This window comes from Salmo salar, chromosome ssa13 (assembly GCF_905237065.1).
Source record: "Salmo salar chromosome ssa13, Ssal_v3.1, whole genome shotgun sequence".
NCBI classification, from domain to species: domain Eukaryota; kingdom Metazoa; phylum Chordata; class Actinopteri; order Salmoniformes; family Salmonidae; genus Salmo; species Salmo salar.
The window spans coordinates 91,171,244-91,188,901 of record NC_059454.1 but is presented as its reverse complement, the minus strand read 5'-3'; the positions used below and the strand labels follow the sequence as shown (position 1 = coordinate 91,188,901).

At 40.5% G+C, this 17,658-nt stretch overlaps 2 protein-coding genes across 2 annotated transcripts; one reads left to right on the top strand and one right to left on the bottom strand.

The window, feature by feature from the left end:
- Positions 1 to 4,330: 4,330 nt before the first annotated feature.
- LOC106568209 (splicing factor ESS-2 homolog) lies at positions 4,331 to 16,145 on the top strand. Its single transcript, XM_014138354.2, has 11 exons — positions 4,331 to 4,554; positions 4,657 to 5,222; positions 5,497 to 5,665; positions 5,781 to 5,870; positions 9,348 to 9,517; positions 9,679 to 9,796; positions 14,158 to 14,291; positions 14,448 to 14,550; positions 14,737 to 14,846; positions 14,942 to 15,057; positions 15,218 to 16,145. Exons 2-11 carry the CDS (start codon positions 5,085 to 5,087, stop codon positions 15,495 to 15,497), a joined length of 1,428 nt encoding a protein of 475 aa, XP_013993829.1. The 5' UTR covers positions 4,331 to 4,554; positions 4,657 to 5,084; the 3' UTR covers positions 15,498 to 16,145.
- LOC106568212 (testis-specific serine/threonine-protein kinase 1) lies at positions 16,139 to 17,227 on the bottom strand. The gene has a single exon (XM_014138358.2). It carries the CDS (start codon positions 17,225 to 17,227, stop codon positions 16,139 to 16,141), a length of 1,089 nt encoding a protein of 362 aa, XP_013993833.1.
- Between the last annotated feature and the right edge of the window lie 431 nt (positions 17,228 to 17,658).

Below are 17,658 nucleotides of genomic sequence, written 5' to 3'. Positions count from 1 at the left end.
TCAGGTCACTATCCAAAGGGTAACGCGCGAGCGCAATTCGAGACACAAAAAGTCAAAATGTTCCATTACCATACTTAGAAGCATGTCAAACGCTGTTTAAAATCAATTTTTATGGTATTTTTAACGTAAAATTGCGATTAATATTCCAACCGGACAATAGTGTATTCATTCAAGGAGGAAAAGAAAAAAACAGTGTGTTCGCGTATCCAATCTCTTTGTCCTCAGGCAGACCACTCAGTAACTGAGCTCCTATACTCTGCCCAGAGACAGGAGAAGGCTCAATCCACTTTCTGAAGGCTTTAGACAGCCAATGGAAGCCTTAGAAAGTGCAACGTAACAGCACAGATACTGTAGTTTCGAAAGGGACTAGAAAGAAGAACTACATTTCTCAGATCCTATACTTCCTGGTAGAATTTTTCTCAGGTTTTTGCCTGCCATATGAGTTCTGTTATACTCACAGACACCATTCAAACAGTTTTAGAAACTTCAGAGTGTTTTCTATCCAAATCTACTAATAATATGCATATTCTTCTGGGCAAGAGTAGTAACCAGTTTAAATCGGGTACATTTTTTCATCCGGCCATGAAAATACTGCCCCCTATCCATATCAGGATAACCTCTTAAGGATCTACAGGATCGGTGTTCCACCCTCGGGACGGTTGAGCTAACGTGCGCTAATGTGATTAGCATGACGTTGTAAGTAACAAGAACATTTCCCAGGACATAGACATATCTTATATGGGCAGAAAGCTTAAATTCTTGTTAATCTAACTGCACTGTCCAATTTACAGTAGCTATTACAGTGAAAACATACCATGCTATTGTTTGAGGAGAGTGCGCAGTTATGTACTTGAAAATGTATATATTGACCAATTAGGCACATTTAGGCAGACTTGATAGAACGTTTTGAACAGAAATACAATGGTTCATTGGATAACTCTAAAACTTTGAAAGTACACTGTTGCCATCTAGTGGCCAAAATCTAAATTGTGCCTAGAGTCCAAAGTCAGATAATGGCTATTCTCTTGCATTTCATAGATGATGGAACAAACAAAACATGTTTTTTTCTTTGTATTATCTTTTACCAGATCTAATGTGTTATTCTCCTACATTAATTTCACATTTCCACAAACTTCAAAGTGTTTCCTTTCAAATGGTATCAAGAATATGCATATCCTTGCTTCAGGTCCTGAGCAACAGGCAGTTAGATTTGGGTATGTTATTTTAGACGAACATTTTAAAAAAAGAGTCAGATCCTTAAGAGGTTTTCACTAGGCAAGTCAGTTAACAACAAAGGCCAGCATTCCGGAGTCGCATCTTCACTGTTGACGTGGAGACTGGTGTTTTGCGGGTACTATTTAATGAAGCTGCCAGTTGAGGACTTGTGAGGCGTCTGTTTATCAAACTAGACACTCTAATGTACTTGTCCTCTTGCTCAGTTGTGCACCGGGGCCTCCCACTCCTCTTTCTATTCTGGTAAGATGCAGTTTGTGCTGTTTTGTAAAGGGAGTAGTACACAGCATTGTACGAGATCTTCAGTTTCTTGGCAATTTCTCACATGGAAAAGCCTTCCTTTCTCAAAACAAGAATAGATTGACGCGTTTCAGAAGAAAGTTCTTTGTTTCTGCCCATTTTGAGCCTGTAATCGAACCCACAAACGCTAATGCTCCAGATACTCAACTAGTCTAAAGAAGGCCAGTTGTATTGCTTCTTTAATCAGAACAACAGTTTTCAGCTGTGCTAACATAATTGCAAAAGGGTTTTCTAACGATCAATTCGACTTTTAAAATTATAAACTTGGATAAGCTAACACAACGTACCGTTGGAACACAGAAGTGATGGTTGCTGATAATGGGCCTCTGTACACCTATGTAGATATTCCATCAAAGAATCTGCCATTTCCAACTACAATAGTCACTTACAACATTAAATGTCTACAATGTATTTCTAATCAATTGGATGTTATTTTAATGGACAAAAAACAAGGACATTTCTAAGTGACCCCAAACTTCTGAACGGCAGTGTATATATATTTTTACACAGACGGAGTCTCAAATTACTATTGAGAGTAAGATGAGTAGAATACACCAGCTGCAATTTCTAAATGGTTGTGCATTGGCAGTTTTTCGCTTGTTATGTCAGTCATTCAATTAGCCATGTCCGCTAACAATGTTTTGATTTGTAGTTAGTCTAGCCTTTCCAAACTTGTAGTAGTTATGGCTGAATACCGACTGGGCACGCAGGGAACATCCCCAGGGGCCCTGACCTCCAGGGGAAACCTATTGATTAGTTTAGTCATTCTCTCTCAGATATTGTATTAACATGGTATAGGTAGTTACAAAATGGGTAGAATTGCAGGTACTTTGCTGTAAAACTACAAAAATGTTCTCTCATTTTTTGGTATGTTTTCCGGATTCTGTTTTTACACACCAATAATGCCTTTGACAACAACAATATAATGTGCTTTTATCATACTAATCCCTGGTAATGAACTTAACACCCTTGAACCAATGTGGATGTGATACAATGTCTTCCTTTGAAAAATCACAAAGACCAGAGATAGCGATCTCAACAGCTCAAAAAACTATACATCAACAATCTGCTGGCCATTAAACCCCAGTGAAAGGGATGTGGTGGTGTTTATTGTTATCTGTTTTCAAACGCTCCTTATCTGAGGAGCTTAGGACAGATTCTGAAAATCCATTAATTCCTTGATAAAAAGGTGTGTTGCCTTATATGAAATCAAAGGATTTGTTGGAGAATAAATACAACCTGTAATAGATTCACCTCAGCAGTGCACATTGTCAGAGAAGTCAGACTGAATGACTGCACTTCATAGATAAGGCCCAGTAATCATGCTGTGAATACTAACAGAGAGATTGTCAGAAGCTTTGGCTATCCATACCTGTACATTTTGACTGATGTTTCATCTCTGAATATGCTCCCTTTGTGAATGGCTGTTATGCTGAAAAATGCAGAATGCCGGCTGCTCTGCAGCTGACCCTGTGCTACTCCCAGCCTGTCTTGTGTTTTGTGTGGTGAGGATGGGTGCTGTGACAACAAAAATGACCAAATTCAATTGTCTCTATATAAAGGATCAATAAGTCGTAGACCTTCGTATTGGAACTGTATGATTCAGATTGATTGAAAACTAGGGATATAAACCCTGCTGTTGTGTTTTGTATTTAAATGGTGAATCTCTCTAAATGTATAGAAAATAAATAGAACTGTGTGAATTTTGTTGTTGAACTCAAACAAATGAGGACTGCAAGTGTTGTGAAGAAAGGAATTCAGGGGCAAATCCCCAATAGGTCCTTGGTCACACCAAAAGGTTCATCTATAAGTCCAGGTTTCTAATACCAAGCAATCTCTTTCTCTAAAACCACAACAATAAGGATCTTAGAAGCTCTGTACCCCTAATTTAATACAGTGAAATCTGATTTATTTTTCAGAAAGAAAAGCAATGGGGCCAGATTAGCTGAATCTCCCATCCCCCTAACACCCTCTCCAAACTGCCCAGATTAGTTGGGAATTAAGTTTCAACCATTTTATATGTGTCTGGTCTATAGGCGGATTATGTTTTTTGCTTTCTCTTTTTCTTTGTTAAATTTCTCTTATAAAATGAGAACGAGTGGGTGTGTCGTTGAGCACAGTGGAGAAGGGATAGGATTACTGTATGGCATATGCTTTACCCAGAAGCATTAACTGGATGCCTTGGCTGGCACTTTTAACACTAGTTTGAATTTCAAGTGAATTCTTTGGGCAGAAAGCTTGTCATGGAGGGGTCAAGTAGGATGGAGAGACAGAAGTTTCCATTCACCATTGACAATATACTGAACAGATTTCCAAGTAACAGTGAGGAGAGTAGGCAGTCTGGTGCCACCCACAACCCCGTACCAAGTGAGGATGGAGAACGAGCAGAGAGTATTACTGCTGGGAGCCACATAGAACATCGACAGCACACCTGTTCATGCTGCTGCTACTGCTCCCACTGTGGAGAGGTGTTCCAGGCTGACTATCCTCCTGAAAGTAAGACTTAAACCTATGACAAATTTGACACTATGATCACGCTTCATTTTTCTCTCGCAATATATGTTTGTTTAATGATGATGTTTAAAGCAGTTCAGTTGTTTTTCCCATTAGCCATGAAGGCCTATATGTTCATGCTTTGACCTGAAATCAATGTGCTTAAATCAATGTGCCTACAACACTTAAATGTAAAGTTGTAAGTTGTTGTTCATATGTGTATGTTTGTTGTGAGAAAAAATATTATTCAAAAATAAAAACACTTACATGTAAAGTTATTTTAATTCAGCATGCCAATATGCAAGGTCCAGAAGAATGTTTCCGGAGCCATGCAGGCCAGGAGGAAATACCCACAGAGAGGAGCAGTCCTTCAGTCAGGTCCAGAGGCGCACCCGGCGACACCGCACCATATTCACCGAGAACCAGCTGGACGCTCTGGAAGAGCTGTTCCTTCAGAACCAGTATCCAGATGTGAAAACGCGGGAAAAACTAGCACTGAGTACTCATTTACACGAAGAGCGAGTAGAGGTAGGCAGCTACGTGTTTCTTTTTGTCCGCTTTTAAATCAGTTTGTTTTATTACGTTTAAAACGTGTAGTCAATGTAGCTTAATTTTATTTTATTTCGATAGGTGTGGTTTAAAAACCGAAGAGCGAAGTGGAGGCGACAAAAAAGGACAACATTTAGTTTGCAAAACATGGAAAACTAGAAGATTATGCCTGATATGCCTATCGTGTGGACATTTTTGGATACTTTGCATCCAACGCAATAATGAGGCTAGATTCATTCTAAAAACGTCACTGCCAGACATTTCTGGTGACGTCACGCGTGTACATTCTTCGCATGACGTTTCTTGATTAGCAAAACGTCAACTAAGAACTAATGATATAACTACGTGAATTAAATTAAGGTATTCATACGCTTCTATTTTCAGAGGCTCTTTTTAGTTTATAACGGGATTATTTACATTCAGCAAGGTTTTGTTTGGCTAGCTAGCTAGCTAACAGAGAAGTCAAGGCTACCAGAGACCATTTCGCTAACTTCTTCAAGCGACCGACAATGGAAGGATTTGGAAAGGCGCTGATGTCTGGAACCCTTGTCCCAGCTAATCCTGTCACAACAGTTGCTCTTCGACAGCCACCCGAGGAAACAAAGAAAACAAACCGAAAGGTTCTCGATGAAGAAAACTACATAGAGGTAACGTTAACGTTGTGGAACAGACAGCTAAGCTAGCTAGTTAGCCAGTGCTCATTTTAGCCTACCTGCAGCTGTCTAATAATACAATAGGTTTACAGTGTTGCTGCAAATCTAAGTGTTAAGGTCAATACAGATAAATGTGATTTAACAAACATAGTGGTGATGTTATACATACAACCGCATTGTTTAGTATGTGCTGTGTGTGTTGGGGATTGGCAGTGTTGACAGTTGCCAATGTCTTCCTAACTTGTCTGTTTTGTATGACTTTCAACAGAGTTTAGAGAAGATCATCCAGAGGGACTTTTTCCCAGATGTGACCAAGTTACATGCACAGAAGGACTACCTCGAAGCTGAGGAAAATGGGGATCTTGGGAAGATGCGGGAAATATCCATTAAGTATGGGTCATCTTTAGCCAAGTCCACACCACGCTCCACTGCCCCATGTGAGTAAGGTGATAAGTAAACCGTGTCAAGGAAACTCTTTTCCACATAATGTACTGGTTGTCTATGAATGCAGCAGTGGTGCCATAATAATGTGCCACCCACTGGTTTGTTTAGATGTTACTCCAGCTTCCTTTGAGACACCAGAGGGTCGTCCTGGATCTCCCTCTTCTGTACTGGGCCAAAACAAGAAAGGAACAGACGTGGGTAAGTTCCCGTTCACCAGGGTGACTGAGAATGGCACTACTCTGTCTAAAGTTCGCCATACATTTCACAATTTTAAATTGTGATTTTGCAATGATTTGCGATCCACAACTCATTTCTGGGATAACCGGTAAATCGTAAAAGTCGTAGGCTCCGACCAAGACGTTGTAGGTCGCATAATGCGAGCGAGTGAAAGATGTGTGATTTGGGTTCTTGCGCTTTCCTGATAAGCATATTAGGTCCCGATTTATTTTTCTGACATACCAGACATTTTTGGTCATATCTTGTGTAGTGAAGGGGTGCGCTGACCAGCTGTCAAGTGTCTTCACTGATGTTTTCAACCTCTCCCTGACCCAGTCTGTAATTTTTTTATTTTTATTTTATTTCACCTTTATTTAACCAGGTAGGCAAGTTGAGAACAAGTTCTCATTTACAATTGCGACCTGGCCAAGATAAAGCAAAACAGTTCGACAACATACAAAAACACAGAGTTACACATGGAGTAAAACAACATACAATCAATGATACAGTAGAAAAAATAAGACTATATACAATGTGAGCAAATTATGTGAGATAAGGGAGGTAAAGGCAAAAAAGGCCATGGTGGCAGAGTAAATACAGTATAGCAAGTAAAACACTGGAATGGTAGATTTGTTATTTGAAGAAAGTTCAAAGTTAAAATAGAAATAATATGGTGCAAAGGAGCAAAATAAATAAAACAAATAAATACAGTAGGGGAAGAGGTAGTAGTTTGGGATAAATTATAGATGGGCTATGTACAGGTGCAGTGATCTGGGAGCTGCTCTGACAGCTGGTGCTTAAAGCTAGTGAGGGAGATAAGTGTTTCCAGTTTCAGAGATTTTTGTAGTTCGTTCCAGTCATTGGCAGCAGAGAACTGGAAGGAGAAACGACCAAAGGAGGAGTTGGCTTTAGGGGTGACCAGAGAGATATACCTGCTGGAGCGCGTGCTACAGGTGGGTGCTGCTATAGTGACCAGTGAGCGGAGAAAAGGGGGGACTTTACCTAGCAGGGTCTTGTAGATGACCTGGAGCCAACGAGAGCGTACAGGTCGCAGTGGTGGGTAGTATATGGGGCTTTGGTGACAAAACGGATGGCACTGTGATAGACTGCATCCAGCTTGTTGAGTAGGGTATTGGAGGCTATTTTGTAAATTACATTGCCGAAGTCGAGGATTGGTAGGATGGTCAGTTTTACGAGGGTATGTTTGGCAGCATGAGTGAAGGATGCTTTGTTGCGAAATAGGAAGCCAATTCTAGATTTAACTTTGGATTGAAGATGATTGATGTGAGTCTGGAAAGAGAGTTTACAGTCTAACCAGACACCTAGGTATTTGTAGTTGTCCACAAATTCTAAGTCAGAACCGTCCAGAGAAGTGATGCTGGACAGGCGGGCAGGTGCAGGCAGCGATCGGTTGAAGAGCATGCATTTAGTTTAACTTGTATTTAGGAGCAGTTGGAGACCACGGAAGGAGAGTTGTATGGTATTGAAGCCTGTCTGGAGGGTTGTTAACACAGTGTCCAAAGAAGGGCCAGAAGTATACAGAATGGTGTCGTCTGCGTAGAGGTGGATCAGAGATTCACCAGCAGCAAGAGCGACATCATTGATGTATACAGAGAAAAGAGTTGGCCCAAGAATTGAACCCTGTGGTACCCCCATAGAGACTGCCAGAGGTCCTGACAGCAGGCCCTCCGATTTGACACACTGAACTCTATCAGAGAAGTAGTTGGTGAACCAGGCGACGCAATCGTTTGAGAAACCAAGGCTACTGAGTCTGCCGATGAGGATGTGGTGATTAACAGAGTCAAAAGCTTTGGCCAGGTCAATGAATACGGCAGCACAGTATTGTTTCTTATCGATGGCGGTTACGATGTCGTTTAGGACCTTGAGCGTGGCTGAGGTGCACCCATGACCAGCTCTGAAACCAGATTGCATAGCGGAGAGGGTGCGGTGGGATTCGAAATGGTCGGTAATCTGTTTGTTGACTTGGCTTTCGAAGACCTTAGAAAGGCAGGGTAGGATGGATATAGGTCTGTAGCAATTTGGGTCAAGAGTGTCACCTCCTTTGAAGAGGGAAATGACAATACCTACATGTAATACCTACATGTTTCAAGCAGACCACCATAGTCCTTGTGCCCAAGAATGCCGAAGTAACCCGTCTAAATTATTGCCCCGCAGCACTCACATCTGTAGCCATGAAATTATTTAAAAGGCTCACATCAACACTATCATCCCAGACACTCTGGACCCACTCCAATTCCCATACCACCCCAACAGATCCACAGAGGATGCAATCTCTATTGCACTCCACACTGCCCTTTCCCACCTGGACAAGAGGAACACCAACGTGAGAATTCTGTTATTTGACTACAGCTCAGTGTTCAACACCATAGTGTCATTCAAGCTCATCACTAAGCTAAGGACCCTGGGACTGTAAACCTCTTTCTGCAACTGGATCCTGGACTAACTGACGGGCCGCCCCCCTGGTGATGAGGGTAGGCAAGAACACATCCGCCACGCTGACCCTCAACACGGGGGACCCTCAGGGGTGCATGCTTAGACCCCTCCTGTACTCCCTGTTCACCCACAACTGTGTGGGTGCACGACTCCAACACCATCATTAAGTTACAACGGGGATGTAGTGGAGCGGGTCGAGAACTTAAAGTTCCTCGATGTCCACATCACTAAGGATCTATCATGGTCCACACACAGCAACGCAGTCTTAAAAATTGTCATATTTCTGCCACCCAAGTCATAGACTGTTCTCTCTGCTACCGCACAGCAAGCGGTACCGATGCACCAAGGCTGGAACCAACAGGACCCTGAACAGCTTGTACTCCCAAGCCATCCCATAAGACTGCTAAATAGTTAGTCCCGGTAGCTATTTGGTTAACTATTTAACTGTCTGCATTAACCCTTTTTGCACTAACTTTTTTGACTCCTCACATACGCTGCTGCTATTTAATTATCTGCCACATATTCCTAGTTATATGTACATATCTACCTCATTTACCTCGTACCCCAGCACATCGACTCGGTACTGGTACCCCTTGTATATAGCCAAGTTATCATTACTCGCTGTGTATTTATTATTACTATTACGTGTTTTACTTTTCTATTATTTCTCTATTTTGATTTCTCTCTGCATTGTTGGAAAGCGCCCGTAAGTAAGCAAACTCATGTAATGTGAGCACACCAATTGCAGACTTTAGGATTACAAGATTATACCGAGATTTCGCATAATGTGACTGCTCCCCCAATGTAAAGATTTTTGTTGTCGTATAATGTATGCTTAGCTTAAGGACACCCAACTTTACAATGGCTCTCAAGACAATTTAGAGTATTGGTCTTCCCACTGTTATGATCCAGTGGTAATTGGTCGTTGATTTCTTATATAGTGCTATGTAAAGAACTCAATTACAGCAGTAAGATGTATTCCCTGTGTTTGTTGTGTGTTTGTAGTGAACAAGGAAGGAGACGAGGAAGAGAAAGAGCTGCCCTCTCTTGATCGCTTCCTGGCTAAGAACACAAGCGAGGATAATGCATCCTTTGAGCAGATCATGGTTCTAGCAGAAGACAAGGAAAAGTTGAGGCATGCGTGGCTGTATGAGGCAGAGGCTGAATTTAAACAGGTACACTTGCCATAATCTGTCATTTGATCACATGTGAATTGCACACTACTCAAATGCTGTAGTATGTAATGTTCCTAGCGTGTTATTTCATGAGTTGAAAGCAATTATATTTTCTCCTTCAATTAACAGATATGTTATAACAGCATGTTTCGGATTTTTAGCGGCATGAAGAAAACCTTGCACTTCCGTCATCTGAGAAGCAGGCCCTTGAGTGTGTAAAGGCAGGACTGGAGACCTGGGAGTACAAAGCAAAGAATGCCCTCATGTACTATCCAGAGGGTGAGGATGAGCCAAACAATTATTTTCCTGCATGATAAATGTGCCTGTTATCTTGCTTGATTATAATGTGCTTTGAATAGGGTGCATAAAGCCACGAAGTCACACATACAAACACTATACTATAGGCCAGGGTTCCTCAACTGGCGGCCCACGGGCCAAATTTGGCCCTGTGGGTGGTTTTATTTGGTCCCCCAAGTTTTCTGAGCAAAAAAAAATGATTGTGTTTTTTTGAAAATCAACATAATCAGTGATTTTAATTCATGAAATCTGTTCCAAAGTATTCCCTCACATGAGAGAGACGTGATCGTGTACAAATGTAAGCAAGGTTTGAAATATTTATCTGTTTCGGCTTCTTGTAGTCAATTTACCGTCGACAAATTATTTGTAGTTATGTTCCGGCCCCCCGACCATCCGCTCAAGAAAAATTGATTTAAAATGAAATACAGAAATATCTCATTTACATACACTCCCGTTCAAAAGTTTAGGGTCACTTAGAAATGTCCTTGTTTTTGAAAGAAAGGCTAATTTTTTTGTCCATTTAAAATAACATCAAATTGATCAGAAATACAGTGTAGACATTGTTAATGTTTTAAATTGCTATTGTAGCTGGAAACGACAGATTTTTTATGAAATATCTAAATAGGTGTACAGAGGCCCATTATCAGCAACCATCACTCCTGTGTTCCAATGGCACGTTGTTAGCTAATCCAAGTTTATAATTTTAAAAGGCTAATTGATCATTTAGAAAACCCTTTTGCAATTATGTTAGCACAGCTGAAAACTGTTGTTCTGATTTAAAGAAGCAATAAAACTGGCCTTTTTTAGACTAATTGAGTTTCTGGAACATCAGCATTTGTGGGTTCGATTACAGGCTCAAAATGGCCAGAAACCAAGTACTTTCTTCTGAAACTAGTCAGTCTATTCTTGTTCTGAGAAATTAAGGCTTTTCCATGCGAGAAATTGCCAAGAAACTGAAGATCTCGTACAACGCTGTGTACTACTCCCTTCACAGAACAGCGCAAACTGGCTCTGACCAGAATAGAAAGAGGAGTGGGAGGCCCTGGTGCACAACTGAGCAAGAGGACAAGTATATTAGTGTCTAGGTTGAGAAACAGACGCCTCACAAGTCCTCAACTGGCAGCTTCATTAAATAGTACAAAATGTACAAAATATACAACGCCGTACCATGAAACAGTGTCTGAGTACAACTAAAAGGTTTTGTCTCACTCAGTTGTTGCTTGACCAGTACAAATAAAAACATAGCTTCAAAGAGAGGACCATCAGGGCAATTCAAGTTGTTTTAGCAATAAAGTACCACAGTAGGAGTCATAATACCCATAAAACCTAGCAGTCAAACAGGGAAATGGTTCCAATTGTTTTTTCACCATTCATTTTTCCCATAGGGGATTTTAGAAACACTTAAAATAAGGGCTGTGTTTTGTTTAGGCTAACCCTGGCGTAACGTTTTGATAACTGTGTAAATCTCTCTAAGACAAGGTGACTTATCAATATATTGACCTGTATTTACCTCCCAAAAATGAAATGCTAAGTAGCTGCTACTGTGGCTATCATAAAGAACTACAAATGCCATGATGATCTGGGCGAGACTGCCGAATCAAGGCAAAGGTAATAATTTCTTGATTAACTATCTAATGTTAGTTAACAGTAGTAATAATTAAATTGGCTACATTTCTTTAAATGGACAATTCTGTTAAGAGGCTCGGCCCCTTTTTTTCAATTTTCGCCTAAAATGACATACCCAAATCTAACTGTCTTTTGCACTTTTTAAAATTGACACAATACCTGTTAGCAAAGGTGTCAGCAAGAGATGACGTGCAGGGATTTGTAGTTTTGCATGATGTTTACTTTGATGCTAATTAGCATTTTCAAATCTGAGTAAATGGAGTCGAATATATTGATAAAATGATTGGAAACATTTCCCTGTTTGACCACTAGGTTTTATGGGTATTATGACACATCCACTGTGGGGCTCTATGGCAAATATACTTCAAATGAACAGGCAACACTCACCAATAAGCCATCCATCCTCTATCGCTCCCTCCTGTAGACGTATAGGCCAACGTTGCTGTTTTGCAGAATGAACGAGTCGACCTTGCCACAACATGTGAATGTGGTGGCTATGTTATGTTCAAGTATAGATCACCTGCACATTAAGAGTGAAAGCCTTTTCTGTTCACATAGCCTAGTTGAAGTCGTTTTGGGATGGTGTTTTATGGCGATGTGGGTGCCGTCTATTGCTCTGTTGATATTTGGGAACCCATTTATGGCAAAGAAACCCCTCTTGACTTCAACCTGTTTTACGATGGTGTATGGAAATTGTATGTTACAGATTTGCTGATTATTGCATCCATCGAGGGATGTGAGATGCAGATCGGCAAGCTCCCACTGAAAAGTGCCCGTTGTCAAAAACCAGAGGGTGGATAGCACTTTGATGTGCACCGTAATGGCATGTGTTTGCCTTTCTAAAGTAGGTCTTAAATCCTCGCAAAGATCCTATTAAATTGGTTTTGGGAAACTATATCTGATGAGCAAAATCTGTACTTTCTGAAGACAAAAATGTCCACCTTGTCTCTAAAAACGTGCTCTCTGAAATGCAGCGTGTGCCAAATCTTCCAACAGAGCAAGATCAGCCATCTCTCATTCAATTTCCCATTATCTCAGTCTTTTATAATATTTCAACAATGGTTTCACTTTCACACATGCCTCTAATTTAACAAATTACTGTACTTAGTATTTGGCGCATGTGACAAATACAATTTCATGACTTTATATGGATTATCATAACAAATGCATGAGTTCACAATGGTAATGCAATTAAATCGAAAAACATTTTAAATGATTACTTTCACAATTTCATACATTTTCAACTTAAGTTTTCCCAATTATACACTTGAAAATCAGTTCCCTTGTTCCACCACATGACACTGTGCTTACGCATGGTCATGGCAGTGCGTAAATGTATGCATACTAAAAAAAAAAATCATATTGATAAATCTCACACTTTGTGTGTAATGATCGCACGGTTTACGCACAGATTTATACCTACACATGATTGATAAATGATGCCCCAGGATTATACGATATTTGCACATTCTTTTATAAATTCTTAAAGTTTTGTGAAGTTGGTTGTTGATCATTGCTAGACATTTCAAGTCTTGCCACAGATTTTCAAGCTGATTTAAGTCAAAACTCTTAACTACTACTGTAGGCCACTCAGGAACATTCAATGTCATCTTGGTAAGCGACTCGTGTATATTGTGCCTTCTGTTTTAGATTATTGTCCTGCTGGAAGGTGAATTTATCTTCCGGTGTCTTTTAGAAAGCAGACAGAACCAGGTTATCCTCTAGGATTTTGCCTGTACTTAGCTCTATTCCTTTTTATTTAAAACAAACTCCCTAGTCCTTGCTGATGATAAACATATCCATAACATGATGCATCCACCACCATACCTGAAAATATGAAGAGGGGTACTCAGGGATGTTGAGTTGGATTTGCCCTAAACAGAACGCTTTGTATTCAGGACATAAAGTTAATTTCTTTGCCATATTATTTGCAGTTTAATTCAGTGCCTTACAGCAAACAGGATGCATGTTTTGGAATGTGTTTTATTCTTTACAGGCTTCCTTTTAACTTTGTCAATTAAGTTAGTATTGTGGAGTAACTACTATGTTGTTGATTCATCCTCAGTTTTCTCCTATCACAGCCATTAAACTCTGCTTTAAAGGCTCTGGCAACTACGTTAGGAAGGACGCCTGTATCCTTGTAGTGACTGAGTGTATTGATACACCATCCAAAGTGTAATTAATAACTTCACCTTGCTCAAAGGGATATTCATTGTCTGTTTATTTACATTTTACCCATCTACCAATAGGTGCCCTTCTTTGCGAGGCATTGGAAAATGTCCCTGGTCTTTGTGGTTGAATCTGTGTTTGAAATTCACTGCTCGACTGAGGGACCTTACAGATAATTGTAATTGTGTGGGGTACAGAGATGAGGTAGTCATTCAAAAATCATGTTAAACACTATTATTGCAAATTTTTACTTATTTAGGCTTGCCATAAAAGGGGTTGAATACTTGTTGACTCAAGACATTTCATCTTTTCATTTTAAATGAATTTGTAGAAATGTCTAAAAACATAATTCCGCTTTGACATTATGGGGTATTGTGTGTAGGCCATTGACGGCAAATCTCAATGTAATTCTTTTTCAATTTGGGCTGCACAACAAAATGTGGAAAAAGTCAAGGGGTATGAATACTTTCTGAAGGCACTGTACATGATGAATTGTGTTTGACATTGTATAAGTTGAGTTGAACACCTTCATGATCTTATTTAATAAGGTGTCCAGGATGATGACACACTATTCAAGAAACCCAGGGAGGTGATTCACAAGAACACTCGCTTTGTGGGAGACCCCTTCAGCAAAGCCCTTAACAAATGCCAGCTTCAACAGGCTGCAGCCCTCAATGCACAGGTAAAGTGCTTTCCTGACAAGTTATTGGTTTTAAGTAAATGGTTGTAACCTATTTTTAGTCAAGGGATTTTAAAGTAGAGGAAGGTCATGGTATCTAAAGATCAAATTAAATGGATTGAGCCTGAATGATTTATCTGACTGAGTGTTTATCTCCAGTTCAAACAGGGTAAAGTAGGCCCAGATGGCAAAGAACTTAATGCCCAGGATTCCCCTAACGTGAATGGATATGGGTTTGAAGGAACTCCCTGCCCTTCCCCAGGTAAGTAGTTATGTTCAAGTATAGATCACTTTCAATATTCTCAACAACTAAATAACTATCAGAAATACTTAGTTATTGGGTAAGAATAGATGTTTTTTCAACATTTGGTGCTGTTAGAGAGGCTTCCATAAAACTTTCCCAACTGCATAAAAACTAAACTCCCCTAACCTGATATGGTCCTACCAGGTATGGCTGAGTCCCCCCTGATGACCTGGGGTGAGATAGAGAGCACCCCCTTTCGCCTGGATGGGTCTGACTCACCGTTTCAAGAGAGGAAAATCGGCCCATCATTTAAGGTACAAGCCAATGGCTGGCAGTCTCTCCCCCCCCCAAAAAAAAAAACATGTATTGTTCAGAGTAGTTTCTTAACTTGAGATAATCTGACACACAGATTCCAGAACCAGGAAGAAGAGAGAGGTTGGGTTTGAAAATGGCCAATGAGGCTGCCGCCAAAAACCGGGCAAAGAAGCAAGAAGCATTGCGAAAGGTCACAGAAAACCTGGCAAGGTAAAAACTGATTGACGATTTATTTAACTAAATTGCTTTGATCTTTGTATTGCAAAACCTCATGTTTTTTCATAGCTCAATTCTATGACCTCTTGTTATACAAAATTCTTAGTGCTTTTAAAATGCTTTTATTATTTTTAACCTAATTTCTGTCTTTCAGTCTCACCCCAAAAGGCCTGAGCCCAGCATTGACCCCTGCCCTTCAGAGGCTTGTAAACCGCACCTCCAGCAAATACACAGACAAAGCTCTAAGGGCAAGCTACACACCATCACCCACACACAGAGGAGCAGGCTCCAAGACACCCCTGGGTGGTCCAGCCACTCCCTCAGGCACTCCGACACCAAGCAAAGCTAGGACCCCCGCCTCCCAGGACCCAGCATCCATCACAGACGACTTACTGCAGCTTCCCAAGAGGAGGAAAGCATCTGACTTCTTCTGACAAGTAAAGCAAAACTGAGAAAGAACAGTTATCTTGAGGAACTGAACTCTTACATGTTTAAAGCAAGTTGTCATCAAGCAAATTACCGGCCATGTTTCTCTCTACCCCACCTCATGCCCTCCCCCTGGATTTTATGGACTTGCCTTTTATGACTGGAACAGTCTGTGCACAATGAAGGGCAGAGTCAAAATACCAACTCTGAATTCAAGGATAGTTGGAAAACTCAGGTCATTACTGTTTTTAGGGTGTTGGACAGAAATGCATAGTATGTACTGTGTTAGAAACCTTCCAAGACTGGATAACTTACAATATGTGGGTTCCAAAGAGATTCTATAATTGTACATAGCCTAAGCTGATGTTATTTTAATCTTGGTGAATGTTAGAAGAGGCTTTGTTGATTTTTTTGTATTGTAAATATGTTCAAATGTAAGCCTCTATTGTATGCCTTTTTCTGCAATATAATCTTTCAGTCCTCAACCTAAAAATTGCCTTGTTGTAAACCCCAAATGTTGACACTCACCTTTTGTCATAGCAGACTCGACATCTAAAAATGTAACGAAGTCTATATGGTTCATCTTGACAAATATGTATGTTCCATTTATTATGAACTATTCAGGTGGAATAAATCCAGGACTTCAACATCAGGAATCAGCAGGGATGTTGTTCCTTGCATCAGGGAATAATTTTTTCTTGGTGTGCTTAGATGTTCCAGCTGCCTCTTTGCTCTCCACTGAAGGTTTTGGTTCTGATTTGGCCTCAGCCTCTGCTTTCACCCCTTTCTTGTTCTCATTGCCATGAGGATGCTTACTTTCATTCTTACTACTTTCACCCTTCCTTTCCTTTTTGGAGCAAGCTGCTTCCGATGTGGAAGGCCCATCTTCCCCTCTCGTACTACCATCATGTGATTTGGACTGCACCCATACATGCTCAAGGATATCGTCAATCTCTACCCTCTGGGCCACATCGGGGTTAAGCATGCGATATATCAAGTCTTTGTACTCTGTCGGGACAGCTTTGCTGCGTGGGAAGTCAATGCGATGCTCTTTCTGAATCTTCAGCATCTTCTTGATATTGGAGTCATCATAGGGCATAGACCCACAGAGCATAATGAATAGAACGACCCCCATACTCCAAACGTCATACACTTTGGGGTTGTATGGGACCCCCTGTAATACCTCTGGTGATGCATAGGCTGCAGAGCCACAGAACGTTTTGCTGAGAATCATTTGTCCATCCTCATCATATTTGATCCTCCTGGCGAAACCAAAGTCTGACACTTTGAGGTTAAAGTCTTGGTCCAATAGCAGGTTTTCACATTTCAAGTCTCTATGAACAACATCTAGGGCGTGTGCGAATTTTATTGCAAGTGACAGCTGTTTAAACAGTTTTCTGGTGAAATCTTCGGGCAAAGCACCCCTGAATTTGATGAACTCCAGTAGGTCCCCTTGCACACCAAGCTCCATAATCATATACACCTTGCCTTCTGAAGTCTCGAAGATCTCGAAGGTCTTGACGATGTTGCGGTGGTTTAGGGATGCAAGAATGTCCAGTTCCCGGGGCAAGAACTTCTCCAAAAAATCCGGCGGCGCCTTTTTTCTGTTAATAATTTTGATTGCCACATTGGTCTTCAGACGCTCGGAATAAGCGGATTTTACTTTGGCGTACGACCCCTCGCCTAAACTGATGCCCAATGTATAGCCCCGTTTCTTAAGCACCAGTGAGTCATCCATGGCTAAGTAGGACGACCCGAACTATTTTGGTGAATGTTATAATACACCATTATTGACACCATGTTGAACTCTGTTCATAGTTGGATATCAAAGATAGTCACACATAGGGTATTTGTTACTAACGTTCTATAATTTATCATCACTAACTTGGGAAATGACGTGAAGTTTGTTTCTATTACATGTTATTTTGCGTAATAATGGAATGTTTAATTCCTCAAAAGCAGTCATTGATGTATGCCATTAGACACATGGCTCATTTCCCAGTCATTGCATGTTATCTAAAATGATGTTATAACATGAGTGAATTGTATATAATGCCTACATGTATACATTAAGAAGAAAACAATTATAATTCAAAATGTGTGAATTGATAAAAAATAACTTGCATTACATTTCATGAAACGTTTCAATACCCATGCTTAAGATTTTTA

Bases quoted from the DNA above. Each gene is read 5' to 3' on its own strand.
- LOC106568209 (XM_014138354.2), top strand. From the start codon at position 5,085: ATGGAAGGATTTGGAAAGGCGCTGATGTCTGGAACCCTTGTCCCAGCT. The intron at 9,797-14,157 runs GTGAGGATGAGC...TTATTTAATAAG, and splicing joins CCTCATGTACTATCCAGAGG to GTGTCCAGGATGATGACACA. The intron at 14,847-14,941 runs GTACAAGCCAAT...TCTGACACACAG, and splicing joins AAATCGGCCCATCATTTAAG to ATTCCAGAACCAGGAAGAAG.
- LOC106568212 (XM_014138358.2), bottom strand. From the start codon at position 17,227: ATGGATGACTCACTGGTGCTTAAGAAACGGGGCTATACATTGGGCATC.